This window comes from Heterocephalus glaber, unplaced genomic scaffold, assembly GCF_053883595.1.
Source record: "Heterocephalus glaber isolate CG9 unplaced genomic scaffold, H.glaber_assembly_v1.0 deba00001613, whole genome shotgun sequence".
NCBI classification, from domain to species: domain Eukaryota; kingdom Metazoa; phylum Chordata; class Mammalia; order Rodentia; family Bathyergidae; genus Heterocephalus; species Heterocephalus glaber.
Genome location: NW_028258384.1, coordinates 28,503,958 through 28,528,965, shown reverse-complemented (window position 1 = coordinate 28,528,965; position 25,008 = coordinate 28,503,958). Strand labels below are relative to the sequence as shown.

At 43.1% G+C, this 25,008-nt stretch overlaps 1 protein-coding gene across 2 annotated transcripts in view; it reads left to right on the top strand.

Moving 5' to 3' along the window:
* LOC147822529 (nuclear RNA export factor 2-like) overlaps positions 1-12,476 on the top strand; it is a 30,734-nt gene extending 18,258 nt beyond the window's left edge. For both annotated transcript variants that reach the window (XM_087196679.1, XM_087196680.1), the window contains exons 3-22: positions 1,873-2,053; positions 2,273-2,426; positions 2,714-2,797; positions 2,909-3,013; positions 3,123-3,203; positions 3,327-3,396; positions 3,597-3,685; positions 3,806-3,913; positions 4,090-4,199; positions 5,582-5,618; positions 6,021-6,089; positions 6,176-6,231; positions 6,372-6,479; positions 6,603-6,661; positions 6,778-6,893; positions 6,988-7,030; positions 7,613-7,685; positions 8,197-8,379; positions 12,019-12,079; positions 12,209-12,476. In XM_087196679.1, the coding sequence (XP_087052805.1) occupies positions 1,873-2,053; positions 2,273-2,426; positions 2,714-2,797; positions 2,909-3,013; positions 3,123-3,203; positions 3,327-3,396; positions 3,597-3,685; positions 3,806-3,913; positions 4,090-4,199; positions 5,582-5,618; positions 6,021-6,089; positions 6,176-6,231; positions 6,372-6,479; positions 6,603-6,661; positions 6,778-6,893; positions 6,988-7,030; positions 7,613-7,685; positions 8,197-8,379; positions 12,019-12,079; positions 12,209-12,253 (1,832 nt within the window). In that variant the 3' untranslated portion in view covers positions 12,254-12,476. The remainder of the gene's footprint in view (positions 1-1,872; positions 2,054-2,272; positions 2,427-2,713; positions 2,798-2,908; positions 3,014-3,122; positions 3,204-3,326; positions 3,397-3,596; positions 3,686-3,805; positions 3,914-4,089; positions 4,200-5,581; positions 5,619-6,020; positions 6,090-6,175; positions 6,232-6,371; positions 6,480-6,602; positions 6,662-6,777; positions 6,894-6,987; positions 7,031-7,612; positions 7,686-8,196; positions 8,380-12,018; positions 12,080-12,208) is intronic.
* The last annotated feature ends 12,532 nt before the right edge of the window (positions 12,477-25,008 follow it).

Sequence of the window (25,008 nt, the reverse complement as noted above, 5' to 3'; positions counted from 1 at the left end):
CAGTGGTTCCGCCGCACGCCTCGCAAGCGCAAGGTTCCGAGTTCGATCCCCGCTACCAAAAAAAAAAAAAAAAAACAGCACTCCAGGCCATATCCAAGTCTTTGAGGCCAAGCAAGTAGAATGTGTGGGTCAAATGCTCTACTTACTTTTAATTTCATTTCCCTCCCCTTCTCCCACATACGAGAAGTGCTAAAGTTTGTAACAGGACTGTCCTGACAGTGAGTCACACAGTGAAAGCAGTGATCCACCCCGGAGATCATCATTAATGCATTGTAAAGTGATTAGGACTGAGCCAGTTTTTATTCATAAGTTTGTCCAGAGGCAACGTGGAATCGTTAATGCACAAGCATAGAGAAACTTAAATGTTAGAGTCTGCCAGGCCGCTGTTTTGTGATGGTCTAATTTACCTTAATCCCCATGCCTCCCAAAACACTAATATTACTTTCTGCCGGTACATGGTGGGTTCAGTCGACTTCACTCAAAATATAAAACTGTTAGTGATTCTACCTGTGGGAGAAAGAATTGAGATGATAGAGACCAACAGCAGACTTCCAAATCCTGCCACATGGTGAATTAGATATGTTCAAAGGGAAAGGGAAAGGGGGCTAGGGTGAAAAACAAAGCAACTCCTAAGAGGGGGTACAGGGTGAGATGTAACCAAAATGCTTTATAAACGTGCCTGAGGCTAGATGTCAGAGCAGAGAAAATTAATGAGAGACATAATGATAAAAGGACCAATCCTTTAGGAGGCCATAAGGATCCTAAGTGTGTACACACTAAACGACAGAGACACAGAGTACACGAAGCAAATGCTTCGGAGAAACAGATGAATCCACAGGGAGAGCTGGGGCCTTGAGCACTCTGATCGCTAGAATTATGGGACAGAACATCAGCCGGGATACAGAAGATCTGAGAAATATGATACAATAACAGGATCTAAATGGCATAACTAGAAACTCTACCCGACAACAGCAGAATACACTGGATATTTCCTAAAGTGTTATGTAGCGGTCACAAAGATAGAGCACCTTCTAGGCCCCCCAGACAACCTGGACAGATTTGAAAGAACTGAAATCATACAGAGTACATTCCATGACCTTGACCAAGGTGGTATTCAATTAGAAATAACAGAAATATAAGAGGGAAATCTCCACATGTTTGGAAATCACAGTTCCAGCTTTATCATCCCAGTGTGTGGCTCTGAAACTTGTTGTAGAAGAGCCGAGTTTAGGAAGAGTCCTCTCCTGGGCTTTCGGAAAGCATTGCAAGCTGGGCAAAGGGAAAGCTTGCTCTGGATATTTGAAGCCCCATGTTGTTAAGGGCAAGGCTGGCAGCCGGGGTGGAGGGGAAGAGTTTAGGGGGCTGTTTCCTCCATCCTACCTGCCATTGAAGCTGGCACTGCACCCAAAAAGGAAGTATAGCTTGCTGAATGCTCACAGAATCAGTTTGGTGGCTGAAAGGACTGGGGAGGTGTGAGAGAGGTTGTCTCCAAGCTATTGGTGTCAGATAGCTGTCAGGAGCAGGGAAGCCTGAAAGCAAGATTAGCGCAGCTTCCTGGCATGTGGCTGGTGTCTAAGCGAGCTCATGGGCGTGTATCCCCCTGTTCTTTACCATCAGTCTTGTTCCACTCTTTACAAGGTTCAACACAGTTGCTTCCTCCTCCAAAGATACCTCTCCTGATTGTGCAACCTGTGGGATAAGGTTCTCGTGCCTGGACAGGCAGAGGAGTTTGCTCTCTGGGGATTGTGCAGTTGGTCCCTTGGGGCAGGTGGGCCCTTTGCTTACCCTACCACGGTGTTAGCTCACGATGTGGTATGTGGTAAGTGGACCACTGACATGTCTTTGAGCATGTATCTTCATTCCCTGTTTCAGACTGTAGAGATGGCATCAGCGTTCTTCAAGGAAGAAAGCCAGGTGGGAGTTCCTCCCGCTGTAATTTTGGCAGGAGGAGCGTTCCTTATGAACGCAGTGGGCGTGGACTTCTGCCTTCACACTTCCAGGAGGATGGTGGAAACTGGATGAGGGATGTCCGTGAGGATCCCCGAGTAAGATAGTAAGTGATCAGGCAGCCTGGTTTGCTGGTAGCAGGCCCAGAACTGCACGACTCTTTCACACTCTGCAGCCTTTTTCATCTCTCACTGGACAGGAGAAGAATGGTAGCTGTGGAATACTGGACGAGCAGTCCTAGTTGTGGCCCTGGTATCAGTAGGAGGAGGGTGTATAGAAGACACTCTTCACACTTCTAGACACTGTCCTTCTCTCCCTTGGCCAGCACTCCTTATGCCAGAGAACTCAACGAGAGGAGAGGGAAATGGCGTGGTTCACGCCAAGTCCTTATTACCATGTGCAGAGACCCACAGTCTCGAGAGAGAAAAATGGAGGAGGACACACAAGACAGAAGGGTGGAGAGCTGGTTCAAGATCACAGTGAGTATCCTGGCAAGGTCTGCATTAGCTAGAGTATTCTGGAACCTAACAGAAGGACGATTGTGTTAACTGTGGTATGTTGACAATTTGGAGAAGAACCTCTAGATGGAGAGAAGGGGGTTTAGGCAATCCATATTTGGCACAGAAACAAGGAATCATGCCAGTGGTCCCATTAGAAGTCCTTTAAAGCTAGGTAGAAAGTCAGAAAAGAACACTTAGTTGGGTCTACTCTCCGTCCTAATTCCGTATGGTCTCTGTTTTCTCCTTTTCCTTGTTTTTATCTGTAGATTCCATTTGGCAGAAAATATGACAAGGCCTGGCTAATGAATTTAATCCAGAGCCATTGCAGTGTCTTCTTCAGCCCGGTTGATGTAAGAGAGGATGGTGAAGCCAGCTGAGTGGGCACAGGGGAGGGGAAGAGGTGTGGCTCAGCAGGGGCCATTGGCATCTGACACCACTGCTTCTGCCTCCTCTGCCTATAGTTCCACTACATCAACAATCGGGCCCTGTTCTTTGTCCAGGATGCGCGCATTGCCTCCAAAATAAAGCATGTCAGGAATAAGATTTATGATGAGGAGAAGCGAAAGGTGTGTGCTGGTGGGCCATTCCTTGCACCTAGTCCTGGGGCTGGTGGGCAGGCCAGGGGCTGGTTGCTGGTTACTGGCTTTGAGATCAGAGGTCCTCTCCTTCCCGCAGATATCTATCTTTGTGACTCCTTCTGTTGTACCCTACTCTGTGAAGAATAAGTTCACGCCAGAACAAATGGAGCAGCTAAAGGTAGTGCAGAGTCAAAGCACGTTATGTACCCACTTCCCCCACACCTGTCTTCTTCCTCCAGCCCCTGATGTTCTTGTCACTGCCATCCTCACAGCCTCACAGCCGCTCTCTCTGTCTCTACAGTTCATCATGAAGAAACGATATGATGGCTCCCAGCAAGCTCTCAACCTTCGGAAGCTCCGCTTTGACCCAGGTATGTGGCTGACCCACAGTAACTCTAGGCCAGGTGAGAGTGGAGGGATCTGCCTGGGAGGAAGACACACGGAAGGCAACTTGCAGAGGATCTGTACTGACATTGGTCCGGCTGGGGCCCTTTCAGCCTCTCTCTCTCTCTCTCTCTCTCTCTCTCTCTCTCTCTCTCTCTCTCTCTCTCTCTCTCTCGACTTTCTGAAGACTTGATGGGCCACCAGATTGAAATGATCCTGAATCGAGGAAATTGCATGGTTGCCACCCTGCAGATCATTGAAAGCAATTTCCCTGAGGTGAGGCTTTAGGCCTAGTGGCAGTATTTAGGTAGAGGGGCAGACAGGATGGGGTGCAGGGCGGGTTTGTTTCCCAGGCCCTAGATGGTAATCATGCCTTTAACACTCCCTTCCAAAAAGCTGTTGTCCTTGAACTTGGGAAATAACAGACTGTACCAACTGGATGGCCTGGCTAACATTGTGGAGAAGGCCCCCCAAGTCAAGATTCTGAACCTTTCCAAAAATGAAGTGAGTACAGGGAGCCAGTTGAAGCTGGGGTTGGGGGTGGTTGGGAGTGCACTCCAGGGTGATGGCAAGAGGCAGGCAAAGGTACCTGTGGGTGAGGGTGGGGGCTGGGGGAGCTGGTGCCAGATGCCCCTCTTTCCCTGAGACTCCTCTATCAGTTCCATCCCCGTCTTTCATAGCTGAAGTCGATCTGTGAGTTAGACAAGGTGAAGGGCCTGAAGCTGGAAGAGTTGTGGCTACAAGGGAACCCCTTTTGCAGCAAGTTCCCAGACCAGTCTGCCTATGTGAGGTGGGTCACGCCTTTGTCCCTGTGTCCCCGAGAGCCTGAGCTGTCCCCGGTATGCCCGTGCGCAGGAGGAGGCAGCCCTGCTCCTCTAGGTGCACCACACCCCTTCGCCCTCACCATCTGTGTCCTCTGGCTGTGTTCATAGGTGTCTTCCTTCTTCTGACCTGATGTGGGGTGTGTTTCCGCCTCTCTACACCCAGTCTCCCCCTCCTCCAGCATGCCCTCCCATTGCTCCCCCAAGTTGATACTGTTTTCCCTCCCTTGTCCTGAGCGTTGCCCTCCCCTTCCCTTGCTCCAAAAAGGTCCCCCTCGCCTGACCCAGGTTAACATGGACGTTTTCCTGCCCCACACTGAGGATTGAGGCCCTAGGTGGCTGCCGACATGGCATCCACTCCCCTAGGCCATTGCTGAGAGCAGTGCCCTCCTGGGGGAGAAATCTGGGTTCCTTGCATAGGTGAGCCAGAAGTGTGCCACCAGCAGCAAGCAGAGGGCTTCCTGAGGCAGGAGGGGAAAGCAGAGGACAGGGGAGGGGGAGCAGGCAGAAGGACAGGCCTCTCAGGGCTACTGCACCTCTCCTCTTCTGCTGCATCACGTCCTCCTACCTGGTCCCTCAGAGGAGCCCTCGGTAACTTCAGACAAGCAGGATTTCTTGGGCGAGGCACGGACCCTCTGACCCTTACTGAGCCTCGGGCTGACCCTTCTTCACTCCTTCTGGTTCTGGGGAATGACCCCTGACCCCCACCTCCCTGCTCCCCGTGTCTGGCTCAGACTGGGTTCACACAGGAGACAGAGGCTCAATCGGCAGCCAGTGGGTCCCAGCCCAGCAGCTGCATGATTTCATTCCTTCCTCAGGCCTCGGGGCCAGCCAGGGACAGGTAAAGGAAAGGGCTGCAGCAAGGGAGCCACAGTCTTCTCTCTTCTGCTTGATCTCCAAGACCAGGACAAAGAATCTTCCCTTTCCCCGTGCTTCGCTTCCTCTTTCTCCTTTGACTGTAGTCTCCTTTGTTTCCCCCATCCCTCCCTTCCTCCCCTGCCATCACTTCCCTTCTATGGCCATTCCCCTGCTTTCCTGATGGACACCCAGCATGGCAGTGGAGCCCTGGGCTCCCACCACATTCCCTGCTCCCTGCAGAGCCTTCTGTGGGGACACTGAGGGAGGTAAGGGAGGCAGGGAGGGGAAGCAAGCCCTGGAGCCTGGGCTCCCATGGCAACTTCTTTTATTAACCCGGGGGCATCAGGAAGGGAATCAGGGCAGTGTAGGTGGGACCTACCCAGGGGGTTGGAGAGGGAGGTTGGAGAGGGAGCAAGAGGGAGAGTCAGAAGGAGAGAGGCTGAGCAACCCTGAACTGACAAATCACGCTACTTGATTTTTGGTTTTTGGACAGTGCCATCCGAAATTGTTTCCCTAAGTTATTACGCCTGGTAAGTACCTACCTTTGTCATCATCTCCTCTTTCTCTCCTACACAACCTCCACACCTGCCCACAAACCCTTTAGGTCGTGCCTGGGTTACGAGTTTGCATGGGTCCCTCGTCCATTTCAGAGGGCATGGATTCTTGAGAAAAGCATGAATGTTCTCCCTGGAAAACATGTCTGCAAGCACACACAGAGACACACATGCACACAAAGGCTGCATCTTATTAGTAGAGGTTTCCAGGACCCCATGACACAGATGCCCACTGTAAGCTTGCCCATGGAATTTCCAGGGCCATTTCCCACCCAACCTCTTCCCTTTGTTCGCCCTTGGGTCTGTTCATCTCTTTGGCTGGTTTATCCAGTCCCACCCATGTGATCTGCACTGCTGACTTCCTCTTTCCTTCTCCAGGATGGCCAGGAGTTAAGCCCACCAATTTTCATTAATGTTGATGCCCCCGGGTTAATAACACCCAGCCAGGTGAGGAAGAAGGACAAAGAGAGATTTGGAGTGTTGCAGGGGAGGTTTAATCAGCCGCACAGTCTAAAACTGACTTGTTATTCTAGGAAAGCTATAAGGGATCTGAGACCATGAAGAACCTGGTTCTGCAATTCCTGAAGGAGTGAGACCCCCGGGGACCATGAGGATGGGGAGGGCTAGGATGGGATGGGCTGCCTTGGCACAGGTGTGTTCCTAGGACCTTTCAGGTCTCATTTGGGGTACTGACCACAGAGATAGCCTGTCCCCTTTGCTCCCCTGCAGGTATTACTTGATCTATGACTATGGAGATCGACAGGGTCTCCTCAATGCTTACCACAACGAGGCCTGCTTCTCCCTGGCCATTCCCCTCAACCCTGAGGACCTAGACTCGTGAGTGTCACAGCTCAGACTCTGGTCTTGGGCTGTGTGTGGCTCTCCAGAAGACACGGGGCAGCTCCTGGAAACACACGTGCAGCCTGGACCACCACTTCTTGTTCCTTTTTTTTTTCCTAGGAGCAACTTGCGTGAGTACTTCAAGTATAGCAGGAATATGAAGAAGCTCAAAGATCCCAGTAAGTGTGTGAGGGGGAAGACTGGACAGAGTACAGACCTGTGAGGGGGAGAGTCACAGGAGCCAAGGGACAGGATGTGTCAGTGCGCTGACCTTCCCTTTTGCTCTTTTCTACAGACTTGCGGAGACAGCTGCTGAAGTACACGAAACGTGACATTGTAGACTCCCTCAGCATGTTGCCCAAAACTCAGCATGACTGCAATAACTTTGTGGTGGACATGTGGCTCCAGAGGGTAAGCACCTGCTTCCTTCCTGGGGCCGGACTAGAAAGCTGGAGACAGTAGGAGGTTAAGTAGGATCCTGAGCTCTTGTTTTCTCCCCTTTCAGAAAACGATGCTCTGCTTTTCTGTCAATGGAGTGTTCAAGGAAAGTGAGTGTTCATAGACGCCCCTGTCCAGATCCCCTGCTGCTCTTCTTCCCGGGGTGGGAACCCTCTCAGGAGTCTCCCAGCCTTCGTGATTTTCTGCCCTTTCCTTCCTTTCCTTCCTTCTCTGTTCTCCTACCCTCACTCTGAGCACAAACCATCCTGGTCTGTCCTCGATCCGCACCTGTCTGGCCTGCAGCTCAGTCATTAGGGACACAGGCTGTGGAGTTTGATGGTTCCCCTCCCAGGTCTTTACTCTGTGACTGTGGGCATTTACTTGACCTCTCAGTTTCCCCTATTTGTGAAGAGACCGGTTAGCACCCATCTCTCAGGTAGATGTGAGGTGGGAATCAAGTGGTTTTCGCTTTTAAAGTGGTTTCCCCCAGAAAGTGTTAGGGGATCCATCACCCACCAGGAGAGGATTGTTTCTATTGTTGCCTTCCCACTGCCACCACACCTTCCTGACTCCAGATGAACAACTGTTCGGGTCCTGCCCCTTTCAGTGTAAGACCCTGACTGGGGAATGCTGTGTGAGTGAGTGAAGCATGTGCAACTCTAAGAGGGCATTGTTGTTTGTTGTCCTTGAAGTACAGGGAACATCTCAGGGAGGTGTTCATGCCTTCACCCGGACTTTCATCGCTACTCCTGGCAGCAGTTCCTGGTAAGTGCTGTGTTGTAGATGGGAACGCCCATCTCAGCCTGGGGCCAGTGTTGTAGGAATGTGGTGGTGCAGTCCTCGGAGTATTCTCAATATTGTGGAAGGCCAACAGGTAGATCCAAGGAGCAGTCTAGCCTAATGGTGCAGGGAGAGGGCTCTAAAATTGGAATACCAGTTCTCTTCCTGACCCCAAAACTCACTAACTCTGTCCTTGGTCAAATTATTTGACCTCTGTATGACTTTGTCTAAAAACAGAAATAAGAACATCAAAGTTCTTGGGCTGTTGTATAGTATGAATGCATTGGGATTAAAACTGTTAAGTCCAGTGAAGTTGGTAGATGGTCTCCCCAAACGTAGGCTCCATGGGTACCAGCCACGTAATCTGGGAGTCAGGTACAATAGGGATATGGAAGAAATCCCATTGCTGAGTGGCAGTCGTTAGGGAGGATCCTGTTGGTGGTGGTATGGGGGTTGTCTACCTGTTCAGTTGCTTCAGGGACTATTTTTCTTCCAGTCTATACATTGTGAATGACCAACTGTTTGTGAGGGATGCCAGGCCTGATGAGATCCAGAGTGCCTTCTCCGTGCCCATGGCCACACCCTGCTCCAGCTCCATGCCCACCCTCTCCCAAGAGCATCAGAGAATGGTGCAGGCTTTCTCCCTGCAGTCTGGAATGAAACCCGAATGGTCTCAGAAGTGAGTGCCAGGTTACACATGTGATTGTGGGGAAGTGGAGCCAGGAGGGGAGTGAGTATAATGGAAACTCACATGGGATTTGGGAAAATAGCTATGTGGACATTTTGTTTCCCCAAATGTGGGTCTGTGAAAAAGGTATCATATTTTATACTGACGTATGTAAAGAATTTTTGAAGTAGTATGATGTCCAAGTGGCATTACCTTTTGTTATGGCTTATATCTAGATGTCCCTCCAAAGGGACTCATGCACTCATAGCTCATAGGTTCACAGCTTTTTGGAGGTGACTGGATCATGGGTGTGTCCTACTAGATCATGCCTGTGTGTCACTGGATTAGACCACTGATGGGTTTATAGCTGGGTGTGATGTTGGGAGGTAAAGCCTGGTGGGAAGAGGTGGGTCACTGTAGGGGTGGCCTGGAAAGCAGATTTGTGTGTGTGTGTGTGTGTGTGTGTGTGTGTGTGTGTATCCCTTTTCCTGTCATGATCCCTCGATGCTTCCTGCCTGCTATGCCATGAGCTCTTTCTTCTCTGCCATGTCATTCTGCCTTGGAGGCAGCCGACTATGGACTGAAACCTGTACAAACTGTGAGCCAAGATAAACCTTTCCTCTTTTCAGTTGAGGCTGTTGGTCATTTTGTCCCAGCAATGAGAAAGTAACTAAGACATCTTTCATATGGAAAAATCCAGAAGAACCCTTCACAACAAGCCCCTAGAACTAATCAACAAGTTCAGCCAGTTTGCAACATCCATAACCAATGTATCACGACGTCATTTCTATTTCTATGTACTTGCAGTAAACAATTCAGAAATGAATTTAAAAGCTAATCAATTTACAATAGCATCAAAAGGAGTAAGACTCTTAAGAAAAAAAGTAATTAAAGCAGTCCAAACCTTAACACTCTGACGTCTACAAAATGTGGCTGAAAAAAATTAAAGAAGACCTAAACAAGTGGAAAGCAAGCTCATATACATAGGTTGGAAGAGTTAATGTGGTTAAGATGGTAACATTACCTAGAGGAATCTTCAGACCCAACACAATCCCTATCAAAACCCTAGATGGCTTCTCTGCAAAAAGTGTTAAGATCATCTTAAAATGCATATGGAAAATGCAGTGGACCCGGAATAGCCAAAGCAATCTTGAAAGAGAAGGACAAAGTTAGAAGACTCACATTTCCCAATTTCAAAACCTGCTACAAAATTTCACCGATCAAGACTGAAGGGTACCAGCATATGGACAGACATATGAATCAACAAGATACGATTGAATAGACCCTCCACTGAATAGACCCTAACATTTATGTTCGATGGATTATTTTCCAGGGTGCAAAAGAAATTCCCATGGAGAAAAAAAAACAAAAACAAAACAGAAGTGTGTGTACACTTGAAGAACAGTGAATTTTTACCACCACTCCTCTAACTCAGACCACATGCAAACATTGACTGAAAATGGATCTAAAAACTAAAATCAACAGCTACAAGTATAAAACCCAACAAAGAAAACAGTTGTTAAGTCTTCATGATCTTGAATTAGGCAGCCATTTCTTATATGTGACACTGTAAGAGCAAGTACCAAAGAGAAATAAATGTTAGAATACCTTTTTTCCCTTTTGTCCTATTATTTTTCTATCGTCTATCTATTTATCTATCTCTATCTTTCTTTCTATGTATCTGAAAGACAGACAGAGAGAGAGAGAGAGAGAGAGAGAGAGAGAGAGAGAGAAAGGGGGGGGAGGGAGGAGAGAGAGAAGAGAGGAGAAGAGAGAGGAGAGAGGAACTTTTTCCTGTAAGAGAAACCATGTGATATTTAAGCTTGTGTGTCTGTGGTTACTTTACTTAACCATAGGGTCTCAAGGTGCATCCGTTTGCCTACAGATGAACCCAGTTTATGCTTTTTATGGCAGAGTAGCAAAAGAGAGAGAGAGAGAAAAAGGTATTACAATCCTGTGTGGACAATGTATCTAAAAGTGTACCTTGACTTAGTACAATTGTCTTACATGTTTTATATATTCTTTGGTCTTTTAGTCTGGTTTTCCATCTGTATATGTGAGAATTAATTTCGTATGGTCTCATAAATAAATGAATCTGGTGCTAAAAAATAAAAGGGAGTGGTGAGAGTGGGCAAAAAGAAAGAATTGAAATGTGTTATGTACATGTGCCAAGTCCCTACATTGAATGTAAACGTTATGTACTACAAACATGTACTAATAAAAGTAAAAACACAAAACAAAACAATTCCAGAATAAGCTCAGTGACACTTAGTACAAGTTCAAAAAATGAATGGAAATCTCTGGCTATGCTATAGCACCTGAAAAGTAAAACTGATTTTATACCATAAAAAGGAAAAATAGAAAAGTTGGACTTTGTCAAAATTAAAAGCTATTGCATATGGATGGACACTACCAAGAAGGTGCAAAGCCAAGTGACAGAATGAGCAAACCACAAATCTCACAGGAATACACAAAGAACCCTTACAACTCAACAATAAAAAGACTAGCAGGCCAATGGAAACATGGCAAGAGGACTTGAATTGATATTTCCCCAAAGATACAGATAGCCCACGGGCACAAGAAACATTTCTCATCAACCTTAGTCATTAGGGAACTGCAAATCTAAACCACATTGAGTTGCTACTTCATATCCACTAGGATGGCTTTAAACAATAAAATGAAAGGTAACAAGTGTTGGTGAGGATGTGGGGAAATTGGAAATCTGCTGCAGTACTGGTAGAAATAGAAAATGAAGGGGTCACCGGGGAAAACACCTTGGCAGCTCCCCAAAATGTTAAACATGCAGTTACTATATAAACCATTAATCCTACTCCTCTAGGTATATACTATGTGCATTGCAAATATGTTTACTCAGAAAACTCTGATACTTAAAATAGACAAAAAGTGAAAATGACACACATATCTTCTAGCTGATGAGTGGACAAAACCAATGTGGAACATGCATACAGCGGGATATTATCTAGTCATGAAAAAGAATACAGTCCTGATGCATGCTATGCCGACATGGATGAACCTTGAATACAGTATTCGCAGTGAAAGAAGCCAGTGTCAAAAGGGCACATATTGTGTGATTGCATTAATATGAAATGGCCAGAATAGACACATCCAGAGAGGACAAAAAGGAGAGTAGGAGGATAGTGGTTGCCAGGTTCTGAGCAAAATGGGAAAGTAGGGGATGGTCTCTAATGGTAGAGAGTTTCTTTTTGAGTTGATAAAAACTCAATTAGAATTAGATAGGTGGGAATCGAATGAATATACCAGAAAACCACACCTTAAAATGGTATATACTAGAGTATGTGTTTAGTATTTCAACTTTAAAATTATTGGAAGAATTTAAATTTTTGATTTTCATTTGTTATTTACTTGAGCGTCTTTCTTATCTTGGGTATTAAGCTCCTTAATTGTTTCAAACCCTCTTGTTTTTCTGCTTTGGTCTCTAGCAAGCATGAATGTTAGTGACCGATGTTTTGATTTTCACAAAGTCTCTCTTCTTCATCATAACCATGCTCATTCTGGCAGGTGTCCCAGCAAAAGAGCACCCTAGGTGAAGACTGGCATCTCAACCACTGTGGGGCCAGTGTGTCTGTCCTGTGGTAGTGATGAGGATCACCTGTTCTTCTCCCACCACAGGTGCCTTGAGGACAATGGGTGGAACTACACCAGAGCTGGTCAGATCTTCACAATGCTCCAGGTAAGGTCTGGGAGTGACGTAAGTGAAAGATGGATGCCTCTGGGCCTTCAGGCAGGTAGGGGCTGGGATGGCCTGGGAATGGAACTCAGGGCTCCTGGCTCTTCTGACAACCCATCCCCTTCCTTTCAGACCCAGGACAAGATCCCAGCAGAAGCCTTCAAACAAATGCCCTGAAAGGAGCCCTTGCACATCTTATTGCTCTTCACCCACATCATTGTTTCTCTGTCACCAACCCACAATCAGTACCTGTGACTGGGGTTGGAATCCTGACTCACCAAGAAGCCAAGGTTACCTGGCAGGCCAGGTAACATAACCACCCAAATGACCAGTTGTTCTGTGTGTTGTCCCCATTCAAGATGGCTGTTTATTGTCATAATAAAAAGTTACGTTGCAGGTTGCATGTTGTGTGTCCTGGATTGCTCTTCCCCCTGCCCCAGCTGTTAGCCGTCAGGGCCAGGAACAGAAGGCCCCATGCACCCCCACTCTCACCCCACTCATCCCTAGCTGTGTTTAAGCAGATCCAACAGGCTGGTCCTCATGGGTACTTTGTGAAAAAAAATCCTCCTGAGAAAGGACACGTGCTGCTTCCATAGACTGGCCTTCGGGAGGCCATGTGGCTCTGTCAGATGCTCTACCTGTGGTCCTGCAGAAGCACCACGCATATAACCTCCCACAACAGGAACTTCAAAAGGGGTGGCGCCTGGCTAGTGGGGGCTGTGGGAAGAAGGAAGAAAGGTGAGGGCACATAGATTTTACTTCTCATCCCTAATCATCTGAGCATTTTCATAGAGCACGCCATGATCAGTTTTATGACTTTCACACAGGTGAATGGGAAATGGGCCTTTCCCCAGCTCTCTCCAGGCTTCCATCTGTCCTCCCACACACTGCCCCAACCACGCCCCTTCCTGAAGGTGCTCTGGGAGGCCTCCCATGCTATGCATCTGCAGGGCGAAGGAGAGTCAGCCTGTCTGCCCAGAGCATCCCTCACAGAGCTGATGGCCGATGCTCCATGTCCACGTTCTTGGGGCCTTCGGACACTGATTTTTCACTTCCAGGCAACAACAGCAATAGCACAGAATCTCGCTTCGTGGTTGGTTCTGTGAGATCTTTCACAACGAACAACTGGGAATTAATGGTTCTGAATTTCAGGCAAGTGTGGAAAGGGTCATCTGCGCAATTTATTTCCCACAATTTGGTAATGCTTGCACTATAGACAACAAGCAGGCATCAGCTTTGAAAGCAAGATAATAGCAGTATAAAGTCTTCAAGTTACAATCCCACAAAGGATGACACAGGTGAGGAGGCACCACCGTCGACAACTTGTGCCTGCACTATTTTGTGTTTGGCACAAGCAATTGCCTTAGCACTTGCCACTTTTCAGTTCTTGATGTACATTTACATCAGGGAGCCATGAGTTGGAGAGTCAATTTCTGAAAAACAGACACGGAGGGGGAACGATGACATTACAGAAAGAATAATGTCAACATTGTACTTCCCTTAGGGCCTTTGTGGTCAGAGATAAGCTCCTGTAATTCTCTTAAGCCTTGGTCTTCTTACATACCTCAGCTTCATTGTGAGGAACAGAGGTACTCTCACATGATGAGGCAAAGAATACACTTCCGCAGACTCTTTCTCAAGTTGGATGGGGAGGCAGGAAGTACTCTTTTACACTGCATATAAACCCACATAAGCTGCTCTTTGGAATCATCTGGAACAATGTAATCATGAATGCACACATAAATGTGTATGTGCACACATTTTATAGGAATGGAGTCATAATTCCAATACATTTTGCACACATTCCCTCTAAGAGGTGAAATTTATCGATATAGTTATTTATAGTACTTTCTTCCTATAATTATTCATGCATATTCATTTTACAAGTTCATGGTTTTCACTGTGACATTTCCATACATGTATCTATCATGCACTGATCATGTCCATGATGTCCCACTCAATTTCTCCTCTCTACCGCCTCCCCACAGACCCGCTTCCCAGTCCCCAGTAGACACTTTTCTACTTTCAAGTTATCTTCCTCCCCACACACCTATGGGAGAATACATGCCATACTCTAGTTGTCTTTCTGCATCTGAATTCTTTTGCTTGCTTCGCATCGGGGTATAGATCTAAAATGTCAACCAAAAGTCTCATATGTCCAGAGGTGAGGCCTTTTGGAAGGTGATTTGATCATAGGGGTGTTACACTCATCCATCAATGAGGTCCTAAGTGAATGTGTTGTTAGGATGTGAGCTGAGTTCAGGGAGGTGGCTGGGGATGTGACTTTGGAAGTATATCTGCCCGTGTGGCTCTTTTCTTCTCTCTCTGCTTTCTGGCTGTCATGGGTTGAGCAGCTTTCCTCTACTGGTCCCATCCGCCATGCCATTTCTGCTTTGGGGCCAACTTCCCATAGACGGAACCCTCCAAACCCTCAAGACAAATAAATGCCTCCTCCTTTCAGTTGAGGGTGTCAAGCATTTTGACCCAGAGAAGAAAAGCTGACTAATACACATGATGTCCTCCAGGAACATCCATTTTCCTGTGAATGACATGGTTTCATTTTGATGGCTGTGTAACACTCCATTGTGTGGGTATAGCAAACATATATATGGAGTGATCAAAATCTATGGTGTGTGTTTAACTGTAAAAAAATTTACTACAGTAAAAGACAGGTTGCCATTAGTCCCCCTCCAAATACTCCACCTAGCTTCAAACACACTTATCCCACCATTCTTGTTCTTTCCTGATGTAGTTCTGGAAGTTGTCCTTCATAAATGCCTTTAGGTATTCAGTTGTACTGTCATGGCAGCCTTTATGTCCAGAATGAACTTGAAACATTGACTTTTCATGGTCATGTTGACTTTGTGGAAGAGCCAGAAGTCTCACAGGGACAGATCCGGTGGATAAGGTGGATGAGGACACACTAAAATGTTTTTAGGAGCCTGCCTTTCCATTGGATGACACTCAGCAGCAGCATTCACCACATTTTTAAATCACACCTAGTAAACACATGAAAGAGGACTCAAGAGCTGCTTCAGACAGTTGTGAAAACAATGGGGTAAGTGTGTTTGAAGTCAGGGAGCGTATTTTGAGAGGAATTAATGCCAATGTTTCCTGTCCTGTAATAAATTTTAAAAATGTAAAAGTTCACTCTACTTTTCTATCATCACTTGTATATAGAGTATGCATACAGTATGATTGGCCATATATATATATATATATATATATATATATATATATATATATATGGTATACATATGGCATATAGTATGGTATCACTGTGTATATATATATATATGGTGAATGTTGTGTATGTTACTGTATACACACATATTTATATATACATATATATACATATATATAGTGCCATATATATAGTATATATGTGCTATACTATTAAAATATACATACACACAAAAAACAACACATACAGAATATTTTATTTTCCTTTGATCTGTTGATGGCTAGCTAGCTTGATCCCATCTCTTGAATATTGTGAATATGGCTAAAAGAAACATGGGGACTTCATTTCCTTCAGGGATGAACCCAGGAGTGGTACCGCTGAATCATATATGGCAGTGTTACTTGTTTTGAGTACTATCCATACTATATTCCATAATGGCTGTTTAATGTACATTGCCACCAACAGTGTATAAGTGTTCCTTTTTCTCCATAATTTTATGTTATTTTTGTTTTGTTTTATTTTTGTAATAGCCACTCTAACTGGGGTGAGATGAAATCGCAATGTAGTTTTGATTTAATTTCCCTGATCAGATAGCTAAGTATATAGAGCATATGTTCATATATTTATGGTCCATTTGCGCTTCTTCTTTTGAGGATTGCCTCCAGATCATTTGCTGACTCTGACTGGATTACTTATATTTGGTTGTTGCTGTTATTTTTTTGTGCATGTTCTTCATATATTCTGGATATTACTTTATATATTCTGGATATTAATCTGGATATTCATCTGTCAGATGAATAGCTGCCAAAGAGTTTTCTCCCACTCTGAGGTTGTCTCTTCAATTTGTCAATTTTTTCCTTTGCCGAGCAGAAGCTTTTTAATTTGACGCGATCCTATTTGTCAATTCTTGCTTTTGTTTCCTGAGCTATTGAGGGCCTATGCAGGAAGTCGTTGCCCGTGTCAATATCTTATGGTGCTTTCCTCTACAGTTTCATGTAGCATTTTCAAGAGTTCCGGGTCTTACCATTAAGGCCTTTGATCCATTCTGATTTGACTTTTGTAGCACGTGAGAGATAGGGATTAGTTTCAGTCTTCTATGGATGGGTATCCCGTTTTCCCAACACCATTTGTTGAAGAAGCTGTCCTTACTCCAATGTATGTTTTGGGCACTTATGTTGAGATTACATTGGCTGTAGATGTGTGCATTTCTGGATCTTCTGTTCTGTTCCATTTGATCTGTGTGTCTGTTTTGATGTCAATACTGTGCTGTTTTTGTTACTATGGCTCTATAGAATGTTTTGAAATCAGGTATCATGATACCTCCATCATTGCTTTGTTGTTGTTGTTGTTCATGATTGTTTTGGCTATCCAGGCTTTTGTGCTTTCATGTTGAATTTAAGATGTTTTTCCTAGTTCTCTGAGAAGGTCATTGGTATTTTGATGAGGGTTGCATTGGATGTATAGGTCCTTTTCGGCAGTAGGTCCGTTTTCCCAATATCATTCTTTCAATCCATGAACAGGGAAGATCTTTCCATATTCTGGCACCTCCTTCAATTTCTTTCTTCAGTGTTTTGTAATTTTCACTGTAGAAGTCTTTCATAACCTCACTGAGGTTTACTCCTGGAAATTTTATTTTATTTCATTTTACTTTATTTTAATGTGGCTATTGTGAATGGGATTACTTTCTTGAGTTCTTCCTTGGTAAGTTCGTTGTTTTTGTGTATAAGTCAGATTTCTGTATGTTGATTTTGTATCCTTCTACTTTGCTGAATTTATCAGTTTTACCAGTCTCTATGGTGGACTCTTTAGGATTTCCTCTATATAGTACCATATCATCATCAGTGGTAATTTGATTTCTTCTTCTGTTTGTACAACTTTTATTTCTTTCCATTGCCTAGTCCCTTGGCTAAAATTTCTAGTAATATGTTAAATAAAGAGGCAAGAGTGTCTTCTTCCCTATCGCAGAGGAAATGCTTACCATTTTTCCCCACTCAGTGTGAAGATGGCTATGGGTACATGCTTTATGTAACCTTTATAATATTGAGTTATGACCCTTCTTTGTCTAAACATTTCCATAGCTTTTACCATGAAAGCTGCTGAATTTCAACAGAGGCTTTTCGTAAATCTATTGTGATAATTATGTGATTTTATGCTTGATTCCCCTTATCTGCTGCATTGTATTTATTGATTTACATATTTTGAACTATCTTTACATACCGGGAATGAAACCAACTTGATTATGGTGCATGCTCTTTTTAATGTGGTGCTGAATTAGATTTCCACGTATTTCATTGAGGAAGTTTGCATCTATGGTCCTCAGAGATATTAGTCTACAGTTTTCTTTTTGGTTATCAGGTCTTGGTAGCAGGGGTACACTGACATTGTAGAATGAGTTCGCAGGGGTTCCTTTTCTTTCTACTGTATGAAACAGTTTGAGAAGCATTGGTGCAAGTTCTTTTTAAGGGCTTGTAAAATTCAGCAGTGGAACCATCCAGTACTGGGCTTTTCCTTCTTGGGAGCATTTTATTACTCCTTCAATCTCATTAATTGTTATCCACCTATTTACGTTTTCTGTTTGACTTTTTTTTTTTTTTTTTTTTTTTTTTTGGCACCAGGGATTGAACTCGGTACCTTGTGTTTGCGAGGCAGGCAGCAGAACCACTGAGCTAAATCCCTGGCCCTTGTTTTCTGTATCCTCTGTGTTCAATTTTGATGGTAACTTATGTGGAGAAAATTGTGAGTTTCTTCTGAATTTTCCAATTTATTGGTATATACCTTTTAAAAACAATAGTCCCTAATAATCTTTTGAATTTCAGTGGCATCTGTTGTACTGTCTCCTTTTTCAACTGTAATTTTATTTACTTGGGTGTACTCTCTCTTTCTTTGGGTTAGTTTAGCTACATTTTTGTCTATGTTATTTAATCTTTTCAAAGAACCAATGCTTTGTGTCATTTTTTTCCTTCTTTTAGTCTCTATTTCACTTGTTTCAGCTCTTACCATTTTTATTTCTTTCCTTCTACTGATTTGGAGTCTTGTTTTTTCTTGTTTTTCTCATATTTGAGATGATTCATAAGGAAATTTTAGTGAGGTCTTTCTCTCATTCCCTCTGTCTTTATTTCCATGTTTCTGTCTACTGCTTGCCTTTCCTTCCTTCTTACTTGCTTGTGCCCTCTCTCTCTCTCTCTCTCTCTCTCTCTCTCTCTCTCTCTCTTTCATTAGGCACTCATTGCAGTAAACTCCCTAATTAGTGCTACTTTGGGTGTGTCCAATGGATTCTGATACACTCTGCTTCAATTCTCATTTGATTCAAGAAATTTTTTAATTTCTTCCCTGATTTCTTCAATGATGCACTGCTCATTCAATAGTGTGTTGTTCAATGCATTTGTTTTTGTATTATTTCTGCAGTGTCTCTTGCTGTTGATTTCCAGTTTCATTTCACTGGGATCAGAAGAGGTGCAAGAAATTACTTCAATTTGTTTGCACTTTTAAGACTTTGTTTTGACCTAATGTATGGTGTGTTTGGGAAAACGTTTTATATGATGATGAAAAGTGTATATTGTGCAGCTGGAGATATGGAATATTCTGTAAACGTCTGTTAGTCCATTTGAACTATAGTGTAATTTAACTCTGATGTTTCCTTGTTGATTTTTTTTTTTTTTTGTCTAGATGATCTATCAGTGAGGGTAGGGTATTGAATTTTCCACTACCATTGTAATGGAATCTGCTGCTCCCTTTAGATCTAGCAGTGTTTGCTTTATAAAATTGGGTGTTCTGACATTTGTTGCATATATTCTTTATTGCTCCCCTGTTCAATGCATAGTGCCCTTCTTTCTCTCTTCTGATTGACTTGACCATGAAGTCTACTTTACCAGACATAAGTATAGCAACTCCTGCTTACTTCCAGATTCCATTTGCTTAGAATATCATTTTCCATCCTTTTGTTTTCACCAGGTGCATGTCTCGGTAGATGAGGTGGGTTTCTTTAAATACTCTATGTTCACTGCTTCCTCCTGTATTCATCTAGAAGTTTGATGGCTTAGTGTGTTGATAATGTTTGTTGCCTTCTTAGTTCTCTTTTCCTTGTCAGTTCTTCCAGTGAGGTTTATTCTTTTGCCTGCTCCCATGATTGTGTTCATCTTTCTTCCTCTTTTGAGTTTAGGATTCCTTTAAGTATCCTCAGTAATGCTGGTCTAGTAGTCATGAATTCCTTTAGTTTATTCTTATCTTGGAAGGTCTTATTTATCATGTGATTCTGAAGGATAACCTTGCTGGAGACAGTAATCTTGAGTGGCAGTTTTTTTCCTTTCAGGATGTGGCATATGAGGTGTGACTGAAATATATGGTGAGTATGTAATTTTAAAAAATTTATTACAGTAAAAGATACATTGTCACCAATCTCCCTCAAAATGCTCCCCTGCACTTTGAACACTGTTATGCTATCATGGTGGTGACATTTGCAGTCCACTTTCATGAGTGTCTTTATGAGGAGTGATCAAAAGTGGGGTGAATGCTGCTGTTGAGTGCCATTGAACCGAAATTCCTGCTTGTAAAACTGTGACATTTTTTCCTCATTCACTCTATCATCTACATGTGAGACCATGAAACTTCTGCTTCTTCCAGAATGTCAAATTGAGAATGAAAAGTAAACACTATCAGTCCATTAAGGACATCAGGCCAGCCATGACACTGCAACTAAAGACACTCTCAAAGAGATCTTCCGGATCTGCTTCAGAAAGAATCAAGAATACTGGGATAGTGGTATTTGGAGGCAGGGAGGTATTGTGAGAGAGACAGTAATGGCCACGTGTCTTTTACTGTAATGATTTTTATTTATACATTCTCTATATTGTTCAGTCCCACCTTGTACAGTATTCCATGCCTTCCTGGCGTATAGAGCTTCTGTTCTGAAATCTGCTGTTAGTATGGGTTTACCTTGGAATATTATCTTACTGATTTTGATGTTTTTATTTTTGTCTGATATTTTGTCAAATTAATTATAATAAAGCTTCCAGAATTTCTCTTCTGGTCATGTCTGCTTGGGTTTCCTAATGCCTCCTGTAACTGGATGTCCATGTATTTCACAAGATTTTGGAAATTTTCCATTCTCATGTCATCAAATAAGTTTTCTATGTTTCTGTCAAGTAGCTCTTTTCCCATAGGAATACCACTGGGCTTGATGTTTGATCTTTTAGTGGGTCCCAGAAATCCTGTATATTCTCTTCCTTTTTTCATTTTTTATTTCTATCAAAAGATATTATTTCATCAAACTTTCCTTTGAGATCTGACATTATTTTTCCACGTCATCTTGTCTGTTTTGAGTCTTTTAAATGCATGTTCATCTGACTTACTAAACTTTCTATTTCTGCAATTTCTGTTTTGCTCTTTTTCAAAATTTCTATCTTCTTATTGAATTTCTATCTCCTTCCATTTTCTTCCTGCGTTCACTCAACTGTTTATATGTGTTTCCTTGGAATTCATTGAGCTTCCTAAGAATTATTCCTTTGAATTATTTATCAGGCATTTCATCTATGTTACGTTGATAATCTATTATTATAAACTCATGAACTTTAACAGGCATCACATTGCCTTTTTATGTGCTTTGTTTGTCTTTGAGACTTGTGTATCTGTTGGGATGGATATCACTTCTACTTTCATGTAAAGTCTTCCTTAGTAAGTGGCTTTCTCATCATGATGATTTTTGGGGTATCACTTTGTTTTGTAATATTTAGTTTAATTTCAGTTGGACTTTATAGTGTATTATCCCTTTGGATTCTTCTACTGTGAATAGTGAGTTTTGACACATTGTGACCAAATCAGAGCCCGTGAGACCTGTTTTCTCTATATGTCTCACAAGTATAGTGTTCCTCTTGTAATTCATGCAGGTGTGCTATAGATAGCAGAGTATGGTGATTTAATCTCTGTGGTTAACACTACAATGGGCATGGAAAAATCCATCAGGTGGTCTTAATAGCTCTGTTCCTTGAAAGGGATTCTGATGCTGGCTTTTCTATTCATGGTGAAGGTTCTGAAGCTTATATCCACTGCTTAGACACTGGTGCTCTTCCTAGTGTTTCATGGGGAAAGATGAAGGCTAGAATCACAGCTCCTCCTCTATGACACCCTTACCCATTCTTCTAATGTATGTAATAATGTATAATTTGTCATTTTGTAGGAATGACTGATATAAGGACCCACATACCTGCAATGTCTACACCATTTGTTGTATTTCTCTGTGCTGTAACTGTGGGGTTGATTTCGAAGAGTGGATGTCAGACTCTTCCTAGCTACTCCTGCTTGGTGATGTGCCTTGACCTGGAGTATTTTGTTCCTCTTATCCTTTAAGTTGAAATATAAGCCAAGATTTGAGTGGGTCTAAGTCATGGCTGGAGCAAGGTGTAATTTCTCCCAACTGGACTAGAAGTGTAGCTCCTATGTCAGAACACCTGCTCATCACATGCATAGTCCTGGGGACAATTCCTGCTAACACACACACACACACACACACACACACACACACGGGACAAATAAAAGACAAAATTCAAACAATAAAAGCAATAATAATGAGAGTAGATAAGGAAAGAAAGGGGAAAATAATACAGAATGAAATATTTAAAACTGAAAATTTATAAAAGAAAGCAGGTAAAAGTAAAAATAAAAATGTGATATAAGGAAGAATGAAGAAAAAATAAAAATCGAAGAGGCAAAAAATGAAACACTGCCACCAACAAGAAAGTACAAATAGAAAAATAAAAATGTCCTCCCTGCTGAAGTACTCAAGTAATGGGATAAAAGTGGATGGTTGCAACCTATGACCATCGTAACTTTTCTCCAGATCTTCTTAAACAGTGCACAGAGAAAACTCTAGAGATTATTAAGCCCCTATTCATTCCATTGTGGTGCTCCTCCTGTGACTAGTAGGAGTAATTTATTACTGTGTAACAGAGACCTAATGGCTGGACATAAAAATGCCTACTCGATAACTGAGTAAAAGCAGGATGAAGCTTGGCATTTTGACCCTCATTTTTGTCTCCTTCATTGCCTTAAAATTTTGGTTCAGATCAATGCTCAGCTCTGCACATCAGCATGTTAATTACTTAAGGAGTGTCTGTATTACAAAGATCACTAGCCCAAATTTATTTGGGTATCTCATCCCCTTTCAAGCCTGATGACATCAAGACTTAACAAGAATATTCAGCTATACCCAGAATTATTGAATGCCTTAAACCTGAAATCATCTTGTATTCTAGGTAAAGCTGAGCCCCACAAGTTACTGCATAATGAGGTCACCCCTCAAAATAGGAGCACTTACCTCAAGAGAGAACAAAGGCTACCCAGCGCCTACCCCAAAAGGACAATTCAATAAAGGAACTGAATTGTCCCTCTATCCATGAGGATTCCTGAGTTATGTAATTAAGTGTGAGATAAGGATCAAACAAACCCAGTTCACAATAGCACCTCATAAAACTGGTCCTCATTTCTTTGTTCGCAGGCCAGTCTGATGATCTTCTTCAGAAATACGCTCTATTTTCCTTTGTTTGGGGCTGGCTTGGTCTTTGTCAGAACTGTGCTCCCTCATCTCATTTTTTCTTGTCAACTTTTCCCTTGTTGCTGAGACAAAATACCCAACACCCAAAGTTAAAGGGGAAAGGTTTATTTAGCTCACAGTTTCTGGAGGTTTCAGCCCATAATCAGCTGGGTCCAAGGCAGAGTGGCACGTGGCAGAAGGGCAAGAATTCATGGCAGACTGAATGTAGCAAAGCAACAAGGGACCTTAACAGCGTCTTTCTGCCCCTTTTATCTTATCCAGAGGATTTAGGGCAGGCAGCACTCACACCCTTAATCCTAGTGCCCTTGAGCCTAGCACTGCACCATAAGTCAATTCCAGCCTCACACACTCTAGATCCAGCCACCTCCGAAAAAGTCCCCCACACATGAGACTTTAGGGGGACATCTAAACACAAGCCGTAGCACCAACTAAAGGCTTTTTTCTGTAAATTTGTGCTAAATTCCCCAGTTTTAATTCCATTATCACTGAAGCAAGGACTGATGATAGTCTGTGACAGCTTTCTGGTGCCCAAAAGTGAGTCATATGACACTTGCTGCAGTATACACCCAGATCCCAATATTGATACTGAGGACTGACAGATTAGACATAGTGAATGGGTAAGTACACACTGGTATCCTCAACTCTAAGGTCTATCTTTTCTCCTTCCCTTTCTATCAGCTGTTCTGGGACACCAGGACTAATTTAATATATGGGATCTGATCAATCTTCCAATCGTGCCTTCTGGGGAATTGAAAGAATTTGCTTTCAGTCTTTTAATTAGTTAGGAATTGCATATTGGGCCCTGTATGTTTGTTCTGATTGGTTGGCAGTTTACAAGGGTTTTTGTTTATTTCCTAAAGCCTTCGATTGGAGACAGACCTTCCTTTGGACAGGGAGGATCCAAGCTTCTTAGACTTTTTCTTTTATTTCTTTCTCCTCTCTGCTTGCGTTGGGCAACAGCACCTGCTATGTGTGTGACCTGCCACTGTTGCTCTTTTGTCCTCTCCTGTTATAGTTCACATGATAATGCAAAGCATTATCTCTGCCTGTGGACCACTAGAGAAAATTCTAGCCAGTATATTTAAAAGTGCCCTATAATTTAATGTGATTGTGTGGGTGTTTATTAGATTTGGTGTTAAATCTTTGTTCATGATAACTGACTTGATAAAGACTAAATCTAGTGGCTGCAGAAACAGTTCTATTGAAAATTTATCTACTTGAGGATCTCTGAACTCCAAAGGAAAGAGAAAAAGTTGCTCCTTCTAGCCCATTCTGGGTGACCTCAGGTGACTAGCACCTTGTGTGTTGGGGATGGTTGATCCCTGGACATGCAGTGATCTCATAAGGAACCACCTCAGAAGAATATAACTCTTTCCAGAGTTAGGAGGAACTATACTGACTCATCCAGTTGGTGCAAATGAAGGAACAGAGCTCTGCACCTTGAGGCACCAGTTACTAAATATAAATTCATGCAGTCTTGGCTTCTGAAAATCTATAAAAAGTTGATACATTTGGGTCTATTAAATATATTTTCATAAATTGTTGGCATACATAAAAACACTTAGGTTGTTCCTGGATCTTCACTAAATATAAACTTACTAAAAATTAAAATTATAATATATAGTTCTATATGCAAAGAAGAAAAGGAGGGATGTTCCCTTGGGGGTTCCCTTGGGCCCACAAGACTGTTGAAAGACATTCTTTCCATGGGTTAAAACTAGTTTCCTGAACCAATTTGCTTCAATTTTTTCTACGACTGGTGAACCCTCCAACTTTTCCTAGGGACCTATTGTTCACCTCACTTCCCTAAACTTCCCTTTCTCTCCCATTACTTTCATTAAATTAAAAAACAAAAACTAAATGGATTTAAATTGGGTCCTGGAGACACTATTGGACAAATTCAAACTGAAACTGCCCCTGGAACTTCTTAAAATAGTTTTGGCAGGGACACCAGGGGCCATTCCCTATTTTGGCATGTACATTGTTTTTTTTGGGGGGGGGCTGAGTTAGGGTCTCACTATGTAAATCTAGATGGTCTTGAACTCATTATGTACCCCAAGGTGGCCTGGAACTCACAGTGATCCTCCTGCCTCAACTTTCTGAGTTCTGGGTGATTACAGGTATGTCCCACCATGCCCATTTGGCTTGTATATTTTGTTTGTTTTTTCATTTTGGTTATGGGGATCAAACTCAGGACCTTGG